Genomic DNA, 19,245 nt, shown 5'->3' on the forward strand with positions numbered 1-19,245 from the left:
CTTCTACGGGCAGGGCGTCCCATAGACCTTCATAGACCACGTGATCAACAACAATGGCCGACCTTCGTGTTATTCTCGATGGAAAATGCCTATTTTAAGGTTCATTTGGCCAATAAAATGCGTTTTGATGTCATTTTATGCGATTAATATGAGTTGTTATTTCTGATTATTTGTGCAGTACATGTACATGATGTTTAGTTTGCTAGTTATGACGAAGATTACTTCATAAATGTGTGTACACATTTATGGTTGCTAACGTCTTTTTGGTGGAAATGTGTTTTTTCACAGCAAAGTCACCCTCTGTACTTGGACTTATTGGGAGAATCTAAAGGCAAGAACATCCCAAATATTCATTTAGGTCTTTATTTTAGACCTTTATTGTGGCCGTCTGTGAGGAAAATAAACGGGGCTCAGAGCCTCGTATTTTTTAAATCTTTTTTTCCTTCTAATTTGTTATTCTTTTCAAAATAACACACTGTTATTTACTCACCAATAACACACAATTATCCTTGCTTTTATTTATTGGTTTAATTCCATAATCTCGGGCTTTTTTGGCGTTCGTCGGGAACTGAATTTCAAAATAAAAATAACCGGAAACAGACGTAGGCATTTCGAGCGATTACCCAAGATCCTCAGCTACGCTGATTGGATGTTTTAGCCGCAATGCATGCTGGGATTTGGTGTTTATATTATATGAAATCCGGAAAACATTATAAAAGAATAACATAATAATAAATAATAAACTTAATTCCGAGTGCTCTTGCTTTTCTCTTTGAAAGTCATCACATAACGGCATTGTAATACACGGTTCGGCTGCATTCAATATTACAGATCTGCCGTAGTTCTTTATTTATAGAGCCCTGATGTGAAGACCTTTGGAAAAACTGAAGAAATGCCGCCGAAACTGAATACTTGACGTGGATCATAAATATATCAACAATTAAAGAACATCTTCAATTTCTCTTCACACAATACGTCTCCTTGCAGTATCAACACTAATTCGGCTGACTTTTACATTTGATATAATTCATAGATAGGTTATATTTACACCATAACGGTGCACAGCTGATATAAAAGGACTTGTCGTTTTTAAAGATATTACTGATTTGAATTTTGAATGGAAGAATGTAAATACTGAGTCTGAAATAGTATAGCAATATGCTGTAAAATTATGTGAAAGCATGACTAAAACTACACATCTTCAGATGTTGTACATACAAGTGTCCTACACTAATAATACAAAGTTATTATGGCTGTGTGTACCTTGTGTGCACCGCCTAGTGGTTAAAGCACGTTATTGAATTATTGTTTTTATGTGTTATATTTGATTAAAAAAATATTAAGAGTACATACTTTCATAGGGGGAAAGTAGAAGGTCTGTGATAGAAATATAGAATATAAAAAATCAAGAACATACTATAAGTACAATACAATAAAACAGTTTAGTGCAGGATGTACAAAGATATAGGAGGAGGTGCAAAACAGAAAAACGAATGAACCTTTATTTAAACATTAAATAACAGATTAAGGTCTTCTTTTAAATAAGAAAAAAACGTTGGGGGTATCTATCTACAAATAAATATTAAGCCTGACAAAGTACGTCTAATATATTGCTTTCCTGCAATGTTAACTATGTTGAAGCACTTATTTTAACTGATATTATACATATGGATTATACTCTTCTGTAGATAGATAGAATAAGAAATGTGCAGAATATGACAGTTTAATGGTGGAGGTACACACATATTGATAGATGTCTTGTAATGCACTGTTGAGGAACCTGTGACCCAAGTTGTTCATTCATTGCATAACTACACCGTAGTTGTGTATATGATATGTCAATAAACCTTTGAAAATCTTGAAATCTTGAAAGGGATGTGCAAAATAGCCATAATATACAGTTTTTAATTAACTATTAGTAGAGAATAACGAGTAATTAATATACTTTATTACTCGTTTCCATTCATGTCAATTGCAGATACATGTTTAGTCTTCTCAAGCACCAACTATCAAATATCTCTCCTGATTGTTGGCACTTGACAATCACCTTCCCTGAATTTTACTCAGGTGTAACTAAAGTCTGATTTAAGGGTTGTTTATATTTCACATCATTAATCAGAATCTGCAAAGTAACTCAAATAAGTGTAGTGGAGTAAAAATACCAGGTTAACCTCTGAATTGTAGTGGAGTAGAATTACAAAGTAACAATGAGCTGTCATGTGGGTATATATTAATGCTATATATTAATGCTGCGCATTATGGACAGCGATTTTCACCCATTTATTAATTATATGTTTTACATTTGATAACACCAATGTGTTTAATACTGGCAACTTCTAATTGTGGGAAAAACGAAAACGTTCAGTAGAGATGTCCCATAGAACATTTTGCAAAACACAATAATGTAGTGTGTAGTTCTGGGGGGGCGTTCGATTCCAGTTTTGGATAGTCTGGCGTGGTTGACGCTCGGCGTAAACTTGGCGCACTGCCACTCCAACATCCAATCCCAGACCTTGAAAATTAATCACGGGGACGGTAGTCCTAAACGATAGCTGGGGATTATGGGTAGTGTAGTGTCTTCGGCCATCCTAAACTCAAAAATGTTGACAATCACAATGATGCTCGAAATGTCCCTTATAGGCCTACGTCTGTTTCCGGTTATTTTTATTTTGAAATTCAGTTCCTGACGAACGCCAAAAAAGCCCGAGATTATGGAATTAAACCAATAAATAAAAGCAAGGATAATTGTGTGTTATTGGTGAGTAAATAACAGTGTGTTATTTTGAAAAGAATAACAAATTAGAAGGAAAAAAAGATTTTAAAAATACGAGGCTCTGAGCCCCGTTTATTTTCCTCACAGACGGCCACAATAAAGGTCTAAAATAAAGACCTAAATGAATATTTGGGATGTTCTTGCCTTTAGATTCTCCCAATAAGTCCAAGTACAGAGGGTGACTTTGCTGTGAAAAAACACATTTCCACCAAAAAAACGTTAGCAACCATGAATGTGTACACATTCATGAAGTAATCTTCGTCATAACTAGCAAACTAAACATCATGTACATGTACTGCACAAATAATCAGAAATAAAAACTCATTACTCGCATAAAATGACATCAAAACGCATTTTAATGGCCAAATGAACCTTAAATAAGCATTTTCCACCGAGAATAACACGAAGGTCGGCCATTGTTGTTGATCACGTGGTCTGGGAGCTGTTGCAGCGTCCATAGCAACCACCTTAGCAACCATGAATGTGTACACATTCATGAAGTAATCTTCGTCATAACTAGCAAACTAAACATCATGTACATGTACTGCATAAATAATCAGAAATAACAACTCATATTAATCGCATAAAATGACATCAAAACGCATTTTATTGGCCAAATGAACCTTAAAATAGGCATTTTTCAACGAGAATAACACGAAGGTCGGCCATTGTTGTTGATCACGTGGTCTATGAAGGTCTATGGGACGCCCTGCCCGTAGAAGCCTGGCGGCCAAGGGGTCCGCTGTCCGCAATGAAGGTCTATGGGACGCCCTGCCCGTAGAAGCCTGGCGGCCAAGGGGTCCGCTGTCCGCAATGAAGGTCTATGGGACGCCCTGCCCGTAGAAGCCTGACGGGCAAGGGGTACCCTGTACGTAATATAGCGACGGGGAGGGGCCCTGACCGTCCGTCAATATGTGACGGGATGGGAGTGAGAACGTGACACACACACACACACACACACACACACACACACACACACCACACACACACACACACACACACACACACACACACACAACACACACACACACACACACACACACACACACACACACACACACCACACAACCACACACACACACACACACACCACACACACACACACACACACACACACACACACACACACACACACACACACACACACACACACACACACACACACACACACACACACACACACACACACACACACACACACACACACACACACACACACACACACACACACACACACACACACACACACACACACACCTCCCCTCAAATGCCAAGGTCAGTGAGTTCAGCACCAACAACAGGAATGCACAGGAAGCCATCTGACAAACACTGATGCACACACACGACACACCCAAACACAACAAATCTGTTTAAAATCTCCATAACGTTAATGGAATTGTCTACTCTTACATTACCACCAAGATCAAAAGATTGTAAGTGTATTAAATAATTGAAGGGTTTTCGCAGCTTTATACTTTAAATCCATTTCATTTCAGAGCCAAATACTTGAAAAATATATGGAATATTATGAATCTTTGAATAAATAATAATTATTTTTATTTTTATAGCGCCTTTCAAGAGACCCAAGGACACTTTACAATGGGAAACAAAACAACAAAAATAGTAATAGTTACAAGGATACACAGGTTAGAGAGAAGAAAAAAAAAAGGTTGTTTCCTCCCAAAACTGATACCTTTAAATAAATCCCCTGATAAAAGCTGTCTTGATGTAATTAACTAGTGATGTTTAATGTAAAGTCTGTTATAAAATTGTTCACCCAAAAACCTTTACTATCTCCCCTTATTATAATATGTTATCAACAAACTAATGATGTTGTCTTGTGTATAGATTACACTACCCTGTAGGATATAAAGGAGCTCAAATTAACTTAACTGGACAGTTAAGTTACTTGGACTGGACTGCTTAGACAGTATACAGCAACAATTATAATCCGATTACATAACGTTCTGTAAGAATTACCATTTCTACCTTTGGTGTTTTAAGAATACTTGAGTACTTTTTTTCTTATGTAAAAGATAGGAGCACTTCTTCCAGCCCTCATAATTTGGTCATGGCTCTTGGCTTAACTTAAACCATTTCCTACTTCTAACAACACTGGCATGACTCTGCCCAGACATGTCAGGAATGAACCTCGCAAAAACACAAACAGGATTTTGAGTTCTAATACAACCTTAACCTCACTGATGAATCAAACGTGTCTCTAACGCCCTAGTGGTTATTTTTCCTCAACTTTCTCTTGCTTTTGTCTTCTGTGTGCTCAGGGGAACAGTCACCGGCACGCCCCCAGACAGGCAGACGGCAGCAGACGGCAGCAGACGCCTTGTAATCCGTGGAATGCAGAGAGACGACATGGATGGTAGAGTGTGTGTGTTTGTGTTTATGTGTGGGCAGGAGAGATGAGATGAGCTGCCGCCATCCTCAGCCCCTCCTCCTGCCACACACATTGCCTTCAGTCACAGCTGAACATTAAGAGCAAGGAACAATAAACAATGCACCTTTTTACTTTGTTTTACACCTTACTCACTTCCAGACAGCCTTTCATGGCCCTTTAGTGGATTTAACGCTACTAGCTGAACGGTCTGTAAACACAAACCACTTCATGTCTGCAATTCATTACTGTCAAGGTTCATAATGGACGGCAATCAGCGGGCTCATTTCTAAGCTGTGTGGTCGGAATGATAAGGCAGAGGAAGAGGAGGGAGAAATGTGAAGGTATGACAGCTCTGATGACATCAAACATTCTTTCATGCTTTTTCTCTTAATAGCTCTGTGTTTCAGCACTGTGTGGGCCTGCAGTTGTTTTCTCCCATTCTTGTCTTTGTTAGTCATCTTGCTTTTAGTCACTCCCCCCCGCTCAACACAGCCAGTTGTGTAAGAGATGATTGCAGCCGAGGCAGAGAACTAAGCTAAAAGTGAGTCAATTTGTATGAAAAAAGAACAATAGCCGTTTTCACACCGGAGTACTTTTCCAAGTATAGTTCCGATAGTTCTTGACATTTTGCGCTCACACCAAAAAAATCCGGAACTAGAACTTAGTTCGTGTGAAGCTGCTGGGAGACCCAGCAGCTTCTACTGAAGCCAGTCCCCAACTCGGGGGACTTCGGGTGGCAGTATACGCCGTGAAGTTGTTTGCGGCCTGCCAGTAAACCCAAAGCAGAAGAAGAAGAAGTGACGTCAGCGGCTTCATTTGCCTAATCCTCCCTCAGGGATTTATTCCGGTGTGAACGCGTTCATCAGAACTAAAGAGTTCGTCAGAACTAAGTACTGGGAACTAAGTACGGCAAAGTACTTGGTGTGAAAGCGCCTAATATAACCATGTAGATTGAAGTCTAAATCCAAAGATGTAAAATCAAAGAAGTCACAGCTACTTTCCAAAAACAACTGCTCTTGACGTTGAACTGACACAATGTAACAGGTGACCAGCAGTAACATAGTTCCCTGTTATTGCCTGTTTAAAAAAAGATGTCATCATATAATAAATGTAGGGAGAGATCTGGCTTTGAATCTCTTTGGATGAATTGCTTTTGTTGGAACATCGGTCATAGAAAAAGCAAAATGCCATCATGAATAGAGAGGAATTATTTGTCAAGATATTAAATTAAACTCAAGCTCGTATTAGAAATCTATTGCATTTGTGCCAGTGTGTACATATATATAATATACACATTATATAAATAAATATAAATACGTTTCCTTACAGATGGGCTGTGGCGTGGTGGGGCTGGGCGGAGGGAAGTCCTCCGTGAAGTTGACGTTGCACATGTCGCTGCCACAGCAGCAGAAGAGGTACGTCCCATTCTGCATCTGCGGAGGTAGGTTGGTCACCACGCAGCGGTCGTCACGGCAACCTAGGGGGTCATTCAGGTAAGACCAGCAACCTGAGGATACAGATAATGATGTTAATGATATTACCTACTTCTGTTTTACCATCAAGATCACGTCTCAGATATTAAATCATTCCTTTTAGCCCGAGCGGTGTTGGAGGGTAAGTATGTGCATTTACTTAAATACTGTACTTGAGTAAAATTAAGTGATTTGTACATTTTTATGCATCTTTCAAGGGCAAATATTGCACCTTTTTTATCACCTAGTTTACGTGATAGTTACATTGTGTAACTATACAATATAAATAAAAAGGAAATGATGTTGTGTTATTATAGACGACACTATCCAGTAGTTGATAAAGTAGCTGAAATGAACTCAGCTTTTACCAGCTGCAACATAAAATACATAATTAATCTTTTTTTTTTTTGTGCCAGTTGAGGAGTTGACAGATGGTGTTGCTAGTTGAAAATAAAAACCAAAAGATAACAATTAGATTACTCTTTATGCTTGCCCCATTTTTTCCTCCACATTATAATTCCATAAAAATACAAATTCTGATATAACCAATAACTTATATATGTTTACTATAAATTGAATAGAATTTGTTTCTACTCTCGACAGTTTTCTCAATTTGCCCGAAGCGTCACACAAGTCCTACCTTGTTTGACCAGTCGCACTTCGCCTGGAGGACTTTTCTTCCACAGACCAAAGCAATGGCTGCCCTTGGCACATCGGATGGTGGTGTTCTCTGGGGAGACGCGGCCTTCGCTCCCGGCCACTCGGTCCGTTTCCCACTGCTGCTGCTGGTCAGTGAAGGCACACTCCCTCTCGTCTTCCTGCGCCGCTGTGAGGAGACAGAGGAGGCAAATAAGAGGTAGGTTTTGCAGTCGCACAAAGTAAATTAAATAGGTGGATGACAAGAGGCAAGCACATTAATTTCTAAGGCAGTTTGTCAATTTTGTGTTAATGAGCAACAGACAACGCAACAGCTTCATTCATTTTCAACGGTTATTCTCTCATTCTTCGGATGATAAACTTGCTGATATGCACATTTTCGATAAACTGTAAGATGTGGATGAAAGTCCCTCACATCAGCCCTTTTCTAATAAGGTGCTGCTACACAGTATCTGTCTATACGAGAATAATCTACAGCTGAGAAATAGCTGTCTGGCGTGTGAGAGGCAGCAGTCTTTGCAGGCGAAGATCAATAGAGATACCAATTTAAACTCTAGCCTGAAGGACATAACAAAAACACAAGCAGAGGCACGGAAACAAAGTGGACATTTCAAAACTAAAACAGCAAGATGAGAAAAATAATTATCAGTAAATGATAGATGGATGTTTGACATGCATGTTAAAGCTCCCACCTTGAATTTAATTAATGCATTAAAGCACACAGCCTTTGTTTGTTGGGTGTTCGGAAATAATGGATGAATTTCAGATGGTGTGATTCTAGTGAAAAGGATAGCCAGAATGTGAACAGTTGTGTAACGGACAGTTTGCTTGTTGATTTGCAGCAAACGTCTGGGAGAGTGTAAACTATTCCAGGAAGAAATAGTTTGAGCCAATGGGGGTTTGTGTACATAACCTCGGTCCGGGTAATTTCTGATAAGGGAAACATGATGTGCGGGTTTGTTTCCCGTAACTCCCAGCTCCTCCCTTTCCTCCATCCGGGAAGGGGGTTGGGGTGACTGTGCCCTGCCCGATGTCAGGCTAGCCTGTGTGGGCAGAGGGGTGACGCCGCAATGGAGTGGTTGCTCTGCTGGGCAGGGTGCCAACTTTCCTTCTCTGCTCCCATCCTCAGATAAAAGATAGCAACCCTGGCCTACTGTGGGCCACGGCTGCCCTCACCCTGTGGGCCTGCACTGCCTACTGTTCTGTGGGACTCACTTCGCCTACAGGGGGAAGCACACCGTGTACATGTAGAGTGGGAAAGGAATTCAAACTAAGGGTTAAGTATGTGGAGGAATTTTTGTTTTGAGGAGGAAGCTGAATTTCAACAAGCCGGCAAGGCCACTGCTACGGCCTGTGTTTAGATTCACGAGACAGATGATTCGCTACTTGCATTTATTCACAGTGCATTAACATGCTCTGGGTTCAAATGAAAACAAAGGGCCGCCGTTGACTCAGTTGTTAGAGGTTGTGGCCCATGTACTGCGGTGGGCGCAAGTAGGAGTGCGGCTTTTTACGCGTTTCATCCCCTCTGTATGTAGCTAGGGTTTGACATGATTTCAATTCCAAACCGAAATGTAGGATGCAATTTTTGCCTCTGATTAATTTGGCATTGAGTTAACATAAACAGTAATAATTTAGTTTTAATGAAACTCAACTGCAGAAATGTGCCCTTGATATTGTTCCCCACTGTTTCAGAACTAGGAAATAACCAGCATTAAAAAAATCCTTTTTAATGACATGCTGTGCGGTAGATCTTATTAATGCCAATGTGAAGAGTGGGTCATGTGGATTTCGTAAAGGCATGTTCTAATTTTATCATAATAATAGCTATAAAAACATTACTAACCACAGACTAAGCATGAAATAAATAGTGGGCAGATGATAGGGAAAGGCAATCATTAAGACCTAGAGCTGAATTTTTTTTTCAGCCCAAAGTCACCTTTAGCTCATGTGAGAAATAACGGATCTTAGTGAACCATGATTTTCCATAATGACCATTTGCTCAACCATTAGCCTACAGCAGAACATTACAGGGGAGACATAATGGCCAGATATTCATTCAAATTATACAACTTGTGCACTTGCTGCAGAGAGATAACTGATCAAAAGAAAATGGCACCCTTGAGGGGTGGGTGTCAAAGGCTTTAACTTTTACATTCTTAAATTCAGCAATTTAGGTACGTTTAAGATGCTATGCACTTTCATTGACTCCGACTCAATCTCTTGTATCTTTTACAGAGGTAGCTGCTCTCAAACAATGTGAAAAAGCACAGTCCTAAGATAATCGCAACCTCAACAATGATCTTTTCCGCCTCAAATACACTTCCTGTCTTATTTCCCAGAACCAGAAATCGAGGAGAGAGGGCTGTGGAGTTGAGGAGAGGAGTTGTAGAGGAGGAACTCTAGCAAAACCTAAAGGAACAATCAAAGGAAGTGCATAACCGGTGACAACACCCTCAGACAGTTGGACAAACAGACTGACCTTGCACGCCAGGATCAGAGCACAAAAATCCATAGTGCAGAGTATCTCCTGTCTCTCTCCCAAAGCTGGGTAGATACTGTATGCTGACATGAATTATTAATAATTTTACTACTATTCAAGGCTGTGAAATAATACCCTATGAAAAACCCTTGGTATATGAGAGCTCTTCGGCATGAAAACAAATGAAACTAAGACTAAAAGGTCCATTCCAAGGATGATTGAGTTGTGCGCTTCATTATAACAAGGGAAAGGGCTGTTTTCAATACATTGTGTTACATTAATACAATTCAAGAAAGCAATGCATCCATATGAGTACTACTAAATAGATGTCACGTACCCTGATAATAAAAGATAATCGCTCCATGGTGCGCGTAACAAACGTGCATCAACTATAAATTGAGAGCTCAGGCGACTTCTTTTATTTTCACATCCTCCTGATTCTTATTGTAAAAGGGGCTATTCACCGTCTGAAATATATGTATTGCCTAATTCACCCAAAAAGTGAACAGAGAAGAGAGACAGTGTATCATGGGACGAATATTTCGCCCACTTGCAGTCTGAGCCATGGGAGCACTCATGTAGTCAGATTTCATTGGTGTGTCTGCCACTCTGCCGTACTGTGGTTGGTTCTTTGCCTTAATTCTGTTTTAGGAGCGTTTCTGGTTGGAAGCCAATCTCTGCGTGTATCTCTGATTGGCCGTGGCAGGCTCTGTCCCTGGTTCTGCTCTGTGGAGCCGGCTGTGTGATTTTGGCTTCCACTGCAGTATTGGATTGTGGGTCAGAGTATGCAGGCAAGGCCAGTGGAGCGAGGCAGATGAGAAAGAGAGGGAGAGAGAGGGTAGTCATATCAAAAGGCTTCAGAGTAGTTTTCTGCTCCAAGCCTGTTCATTGGATGATGGCGGGCACTGCTGAGAGTTTACCCATGGCCCAGTTATTTGCTAATCTCTCTCCCCCCTCTAAACCTCCTCCCCCAATTGGCCTTCGGTGCACCCTCCCACCCCCACAGACTACCCCCTTCCCCTCTCTGCTAAAAAACAACAGCGATCTAATCTGGCTCTCTCCTTCCTACTGCCAAGGCCCATTGGAGAGATGCAAGACACGGCAGTCTTAGACTTGATTAAAAGTCACAGAGTGCACTGATGTGTTGGCTGTGTTCTCTCAACGACTGGTTTCCGAGTTCAACATTAGAGGCAGAAACACAGGATGGGAGGGGCAGCAAGAAGCAGGAGGCATTCTTGTCTTTAGGGTGAAACGTGCTTGATGCACCAGTGCGCGCACCAACTACCCTGCAGACATGAGTGCACTGTCCACAGCATTATGCAAGCTGTGCTGTCCTGCTTGATGGGGACACTTGGCATGATGTATAGTCCTTGTACAGTGCTGATTTTGTACTAAAATGTATGCATTTAAATTGTCTCCTTGGTATTTACTTTTGCCACCCTGTAGATTTGCGCCGTGACTCGTGCATACACAAAATGCAAAGAGGCATTATGTATGCCCACATGCACTGGGTTTTTATCATCGCGTGAGTTCAAGCTGCTGCACGGACATCCATCAGAAGCACAGCCCTGATGGTACCTGCTGTTTGGGTGCATGCTTGTTGCTGAGGTAGGATGGAAGAGATATAGGGGTATTTGCTGACAACCACAATTTTAAGTCTCCTGGTTGATTTTAAAGATGCGTGTGGGGGGGTGAGGAGCTGAGTGGGCTTTAATCTGTCCCATCTGTTGCCTCGGGACTGCACCCCCCCCCCTGAAAAACACCACCACTCAGTCTGTGTCTGTCTGGGTCTGGTACAGTTATGCTAATCCTGGGGCTTAAACTACCCTCAAAGCTTAAAGGCCTCCATTATTGACCACGATGCATTTCTACCAAATATTCGCCACCCCTCCCTGTATACCTTAACTTTCCCGATTATGTGATGAACACACAGATGACAGAATGACCGAGGTGGTGTTTACCATCACACCATGGGGGGGGATAATCTAGGATTATTTATGAGCAAGCAAAAGTTTAGTTCCAACCTGCATCGGAATAACATATTTCCCCTGTTGAATAAATTAACAGCTTCTATAGGCTTGATGGTCTACATTACATACATAGTGTTTTGACAAGCCTGTGGTTGTCTGGTATGACGGGGTTTCACCTGATCTAACTGGTGCTGTTATGGCATTGCAAACATAGACCTGGTGTTTTTAAAAATATAACTTTTCATGCCTTCTGTCTGATTGTAAACAGAATATTCCTTCTATGGTTTTTGAGGCATTTTTCACAAGACCACATTGGGCCTAATATATTAGTAAAGAACATCAACACATTATTTCCTAACACTCGATATACTAAATTACTATACTCTTATTGCTGTTGGTATCAATATATATTCTGTGTATGTTGGATGATACGTTACAAGCCAATGCAGTACAGTACTTTGGCTGCAGTGCTTCTCTTAATTCCAGTGCCCACTGTGCCAGCAGAAAACAAAAACATCTCACCGGGGTTTGAGATTATTTAGAAGAATCATTTTACTAATTTATCCAAAGCCATCTTCTGCTCTCCCACTAATTTTTCTTTTTGGAATGCTTCTCAGAGGAATGCTGAAAGTGCAAAAAAATTCTAAAACCGGTACTTTTCAGCAGTATGATACTAGGATCTAGAAAACTGCACCTTCTTCTGTTGCTGCGACTGTAATAAGCTCTTGTGAATAAAGACATTTTTGGCCTAAGATAAAGGGAACAACTAAAAAGACAGAAAAACATCCTCAAATGTGGCATCCAAGCTACTAGAGATAACAAAACAAGACCTGTATTAAAGCCTTGCAGTTGGAAACAAGTACGCTACCCTTCTTTTAAAAGCTTATATCCATTAAAATACAAATAACTTTAAGCAAAACAGTTCATCCATACTCTGAGTAAAATGTTTTGCGCGCTCTAGACTTATTGTCTCTGCTAGTCAAGGAGAACGCTTCGTGTTAATCATAGGCTGTCACTCTGAGTTACCATCTCAAGGCTGCACCTTTTGTTTTCTAAAACATCCACTAATTTCTCCTTTTTGCCAAACCAGAAGGTCGGCTGAACACTGTTCTATTGTATCTGCTTTTGCCTTTACCTCTGCTCAGAACTCAAACCAAGGTACTAAGAGAGGCAGACATTGATTTTGTTCATCTAATAGAGTACAATGCTAGCTGTATTATAGCCCAAATGGCCTCCTACCCCCACCATTCATTGGTCTGTTTCTTGCTGCAGTCAGTGTCATCTCTTCTCACGAAATAATGATTGTGGACTGAGTGCTAAATATTAAGGCATCAAAGTAGGCATAATGCTTTTATATCCTCTGGCATCTGCAACTACTTCCTTATTCTCCTGTCTAAATTGCACTCCTCCAGTTGTGATAATACAGATGCCAAAATGTTGGCTCCGAATAGGTACACATCATTATATTACCACTATTTTGGCTCCTAAACACTGGTTCCCTGGCAGTTTTACAACTGATTTTAACATTTTACGAGCTACTTTACCCATTTACTATCCTGTTGTTTACCTTGTGGATGCTGTATCCAATTCCCACATCTACAACAGACCATAATGCACATTCAGCAGATTAGCTTCAGTGCTAAAGGTGATGCAGCTTGGTAGTGTGGGCCTCCATGGCTTTGGGCAAAATCATTGCTTTTAATTGAAACAGACACATTAACATAAAGTGTTCAAAAATAAAGTGTCTTAAGTGACATTCCATATTACACTATTACAGCCTTTTTCTTTGCTAGTTTACAGATTGTATCTGCTACAATATCATAAAGGGGAAATTCCTGAGCATGTATTTCACTTGGCATTTAAACTATTCTGATGCATTCACATTTTAGTCATCTCCAACCAGCCTTGCCATTTAAATCCCAGATGAAATGCCAGGGCTAACAGCAGTTAGTACCTGGCTCCACAAAATGTTGTAGGCTCCAATCTGAGCTAGCCTTGGCAATAAAAGAGCCTCACAGCCACTGAGGGCAAGTCTGTAATCTCCAGCCAATAACTTCCCTTTCTATTGAGCCGCTGATGTGACCATAGAGCCGACAGCTTCAAGAGTCCCCCGTTGGCCGGAGAGGTTTGAGAGAAGCGGCCTGGTTGGGGAACAGTGGGCCTGTCAACGCTGCAGTATGGGGCCCACGAGACATAGCTACAGAGTTTGGACAAGCGGAGCCAATGAGCAGCCCTTTTTATGCTGAGGGATAATACTTCTGCTATAATCCTTTTTGGAACCCCAAACCTCAAGCTTACCTGGGACAATAGTGCATGAATGTAAGATGAATACATTATGAGCATGCACGGGCTACAACGTTAAACATTACTCCATAAGAATTTGTGCTAAAGTCTATCCCGTTCTAATGTCATTACTTAAGAACACCTGTGGTTGCGCGGCAGGTATCTTCTGCCAGCTTGTGCCGTGTTTGGAACCGCTTCTATTCCGGATTTTGGAGCAGCAAGCGTACACCCACACACTGATTAGTCACAGGGGACAGGGAATGGAAGAGCAGCTGGGAACAGGTTAAACACAAGGAAGGTGTAGGGAAATAAATACATCTGAAAAGGAAATGAACAGAGGTAATTTCCTGAGATTGGAAAGGGGGGTGATGGGGGGGCAATAACATTGGGCTCAAAGGGAAAAGTGTAGGGTCAGACCTCCAGCTGATTAGATACATTACTACCTGCTATTACCATCATAACAAGTATCATGGAAATAAATTGGCACTGCGATATAACCACTTTGCATTCATTCGTCTCTTTACAGTCATTATGCCAACAATGTCTGACGGCTGCCCTAATTCATCTTGCACGGTGCAGCGCTTTGAATTTATTGGCTGTTTACATGACACGCATGCATACAAGTATCCATTAATCGCCCTTGTGCTGATTATTGAGTGAATATGTCAATCCTCTGTCAGTCACTGTAGTCGTTAAAGCGCTCCAGGGAAAAACTCCTTTGCATGCCATGTCTCATAAAGGCAATAATATTATTTCAGCACACATGCTGACATGATAGATTACATTTGTACATGTTGCTGAATATTATGATTTGGGATGAAAATTGCACTCAGCATTTTCCACTGCCTCCTCGTTACTGATCATACGTCACAAACTGACAACTCATCCCTCCAGTAAATGCATCATGTCCCACTCTCTTAGCTGAATCACCTCGCTTCCTTACTCATCTACTTTAGGTTCTCTACATTTCACTCAAAGCAGCGTGCTTTTTCTATCCTGATGTATGAGCTCGTAATCAGAGGATGTCAGAAATACTGTCTGCACATTGTAACATTCAGAATTGCAGTCCATTTGTCATTTTATTTAAAATATGGATTACAAATCATCAGACTCCCACTTGTCAGTTAAATGCAAATGGGGTCTCTGCACATTGTGTTGAAATTGTGTCACTCACATATTTCTCTCCACTGCACACATTATCTTGGGCTTCCTGTCTATGAATGGGTGGAGGGCCTTTAACAATAAAACACACTCACAATACATTATTAAGAAGCTGTTTATACACACATTCACACCCACGCATTCGGCTGTAACACCGGATGAGAAAAGACCTCCTATTTCCAAACACACTGCCAGAGCATAAGCACCATGTTGAACTTCTACAACCTAAATTACCCATCTTGTAAAATACTTTTCCTGTCTTCCAACACATTCCACCTTTCACCCCCCTCGCATTCACAGTCCCAACATCTCTATGCAGCACAGCTACTATCTTATCACGCTCAAGGTCTCACAGAAGCCTGGCTTAAGCCCAAAGTCTTAAACAGGGGCACAACTTGGCAGACAAGGACTGCGGTATGTTTGGCAGTGTTTTTCCAGGCCTTTGTACACAGAATGATTAAAAAGGAGCCAGGGGTACACTTGCTACTCTGTTCAAGAGGAGATATCTATGAAGGTTTACTCAACTACATTGAGATCAACTACAGAGATCACTCCAGATATGAGCCAGACAGACAACAAGATGGAAAGGATAGTTAAGGGACAGACAGACAGACAGGCTGATCTTCCAGACACATAAAAAACATTGGGAGGAGATATTTTGGAAAATGGTGTCTGATGTTAAGGCTAAGTGTCTGTATTATAATACAACAAATAAATACATACATATAATCAACACTAGACTCAAAATATTTAATTTAGGTTGATTAGATCATATTATTCAGGCTACAAAATCTGCACCAAACCTGCCATTTGGTCAAAATCTAATAGCAGAACCAAAAGGAAAGCATCATATATTCACGAGAAGCACATTTACCTCTTTCCACACAAATCAATTCACTATTTAGCCACTTACCAGCCACAGAAGTCAGGAGAATCGTCAGGCAAAACCCATATTTAGCGAGTGATTTCATCGTGATTCGGCTCACAGCCATGACAGTGTAGTCTCGTAGTTACTGCTCCTTCAAGTCTCGTTATACTTCTTCTGCTCCTCTTATTTTTGTTTTCACACTCTTCTCCTCACGTCAGCTCAATAACTTGAACTGATCTCTCAGGCATGGAACAACACATCGAAAAATGATCCAAAAAAGAGGCAAAGTCGTGTTGGAGTCGATTGTCGTGATTTTATAACTAACATTTAATGTCAATAAAAGACCGTCCTGCTATCGACTCCCGCACAGCCCGGACAGATACACCGAGAAGCTAACTTGTTTGGCTGATCTGCCATCTGCAACGAGCCAGCCAACAACGTCCATATCTGCTAGCTGACATGCTAGCTGCCTAGGGCTACTGTCTGGTACTAGAAAACTTAGGCAAAGAAGGTAAATATCGCAAAAAGAACCGATGCACAACTACAATTAGTACGTCCAGGACATTCTCAGTTGTACGTTTTAAAAAAAATAGTCCACCCTTTCGCACGAGAGGTGAACATTTGATATTTAAACGTTAGCCAATTAGCTCGGTTAGGTTGCAAGCTGACTGCTATCGACGCTAACCGATGTTAGCCTAACAGCTAGCCAGTTAGTTCTCGGGTCCCGATCGTTGTAGGGGGGGGGGGGGGAAATCAGTCACAAGTCAACGGCTCCGACCGTGATCTTCTTCTGGGTTGCGATGGTTGCGATAGACGGAGATCCGTACTCCCGATGTGGCAGACGACGGGGTTAGGGGTTGGATATCTCTGGCTCGGATCTTCCCCTAGGCAATCAGTAGCGTTTGGCATTGACGGTCTGGAGCTCCGCTGGGCAGACAGACAGGCAGGGCGGCGGGGAACGCCTCGTTTGCAGGCTTGTCTGGACCGCTCGTCTCCGGTATCAGGTTGCTTTTGGGGGTGGAGGACAGTCCTACAGTCAGAAGGGGTAGTGCAGCGCCGCTGTGCCGCAGACTGTGGATATAACAACCTGGACACATATGCTGCATTTAGGCATTAGGCTGCAAAGTCCTTCCGTGTTCTATTTGTTGTAAACACTGTCGAGCTTAGCTTAGATTGACATCATAAAACAACATAGACAATCTAAATGCAACAAGGTAATGGTATGTAACTCCTGCAGTAATTTGCACAACCATTTATTATTGTAAATACATTCATTATTGCGAAAACATGGGATATAGGCTACATCACTGGGCAACATATGCACATAGGCTACATAAGCATTACAATAATAACACAACAAAACATATCAAGTATTATTTACATGGATATTTGAATGTTTCGCAGATAAAGGCTTTATTGGTTAAAACAAATATTAGTGTTACTTTACTGCCCCCGCGTGGTCAAATAACTATACAGAGTTTAAAGCCCCAAGCACAGACTGTATAGTTAAGAATAATTATTCCAGCAGGTGGCAATGTAAGCCTGGGCCTACGGCAGAGCAGTGTGCAGTCTGTAGTTATATAACCTCAACATACTTTTTATTGCAACTGAAATACTTTATGTTACTTTATCTCGTATTGGTACACAATGTAGCCATGAATTTGTTTAATTTGCTTTAATATTCCCTACTATTATTATGGAAACAGTATTGCAGAAGATGGACAATATCATAAAGTGGCCACAAAGTAGAGTTAATGCAGTCTCGTTATATAGTAGGCTATATATCACCTATTATATGCAGTCATGAGTGGCACTTATTAGCCCCTCCATACAGGGCCGTATCCAGGATTTCCTAAATACCGAGGTCCAAACATGCTAGGGGGGTTTGGGGGATACCTCCCGAGATTTTTGGGATTTTCATGATCTAGTTATGGTGCTTTTTAAGTCCTATGGGGGGTCATAAATTGGATAATATATCGATTTCAAACCATGTCAGTGGGCTGACAATGTCAGCATCAATTATTTTGAAAGTGTAATACATAATAAGAATCAGTTGATTGTTACTATTAATGATCTGGACATGCAGAAGAGGCTAAAATGATCACAAAACATTGTCAACATCAGTGGCGAGCCGTGACTTTTATACCTAGGCCCTCTGACCCCCATCCAGTGCTTGAATTGGAATGAAAAAGGTGCCAGTACTCTAAAATCAGCAACTTTTTCAAGTCAATTTTATATATACAGCCCACAAACAAGAATTTGGCTACTATAATGCTGGTGGGTTTGTCTCTTTACTACTGTATATTTTAGAAAGGTTCACTGTACTTAACATTTTTTATGATAGGCAGCGGATATGGCTAAAGCTCAGTAAGGTCAATATTAACTGAAAATATAGCAATCAAAGTCTAGATCTTCTGCTGAAGACACATGAAGCAGAGACCTTTCAGGTGAGAGCCCCTCTGGTGGTGTTCAACATTAATGACAAGGAAACAAAGCTCTGGTCAGAAGCATTTTTTATAAAAAGCTTTAACAAAATTAAGTATTTCTGTACATTTTGAATGCAATCTAACTTTCCAACTCAGAAAACGAAAAACGAAAAAGTGCCAAAAGTCTTCTCACATGGCTGAGCTGCTTTGCAATATACTTCACCACTGAAGAATACAAATATGTATAAAGTAAACTATGATGCAATCTAACTTTCCAACTCAGAAAAATGATAAAGAGCATGAACAAAGAACATGTAAAAACAAATGCAAAATTTGCACAATCTAAAATGAGAAACTGTAACTGCAAGTAACAAAGTCTGAGCCATGGTAAAGAGTTACATTGAACACCAAGCTGATCAGATAACTCCCTGGTTGGTCTGAAGTCCTTCTATCTCCAGGATCTGTACAAATCGGCACATTATGCCAAAAGTCTTCTCACTGGGTGAGCTGCTTTGCAATATACTTCACATTGTTAGAAAAGGCTCCAGAAGGCCTTGGGGACATCAGTATCAGGGGCTGGAGCTGGACAGGCTCTTTCATCAGCACTTCTCCTTCCCTTTGCCAGCCAGGACCTCACATACTGTTCCGGATTGAACTGTCCTAGTGATGGTCCATTACATTTAATGAAAACCAGGCTGGACAGTCGGCTGACAGAGAGAACATTCCTTTTTGCAGTAAGGATATCGTTCATGCAGCTGAAT

At 41.0% G+C, this 19,245-nt stretch overlaps 1 protein-coding gene across 1 annotated transcript in view; it reads right to left on the reverse strand.

Moving 5' to 3' along the window:
* The window catches only part of LOC117546599 (bone morphogenetic protein receptor type-2-like), a 31,262-nt gene extending 14,136 nt beyond the window's left edge, over positions 1-17,126 (reverse strand). The window contains exons 1-3 of the mRNA XM_034216884.1: positions 16,104-17,126; positions 7,278-7,463; positions 6,493-6,672 (exon numbers count right to left, since the gene is read on the reverse strand). Coding sequence (XP_034072775.1) covers positions 6,493-6,672; positions 7,278-7,463; positions 16,104-16,182 — 445 coding nt within the window. The 5' untranslated portion in view covers positions 16,183-17,126. The remainder of the gene's footprint in view (positions 1-6,492; positions 6,673-7,277; positions 7,464-16,103) is intronic.
* Positions 17,127-19,245: the final 2,119 nt, after the last annotated feature.

Source organism: Gymnodraco acuticeps, unplaced genomic scaffold, assembly GCF_902827175.1.
Source record: "Gymnodraco acuticeps unplaced genomic scaffold, fGymAcu1.1, whole genome shotgun sequence".
In the NCBI taxonomy this organism is placed as follows: Eukaryota; Metazoa; Chordata; class Actinopteri; order Perciformes; family Bathydraconidae; genus Gymnodraco; species Gymnodraco acuticeps.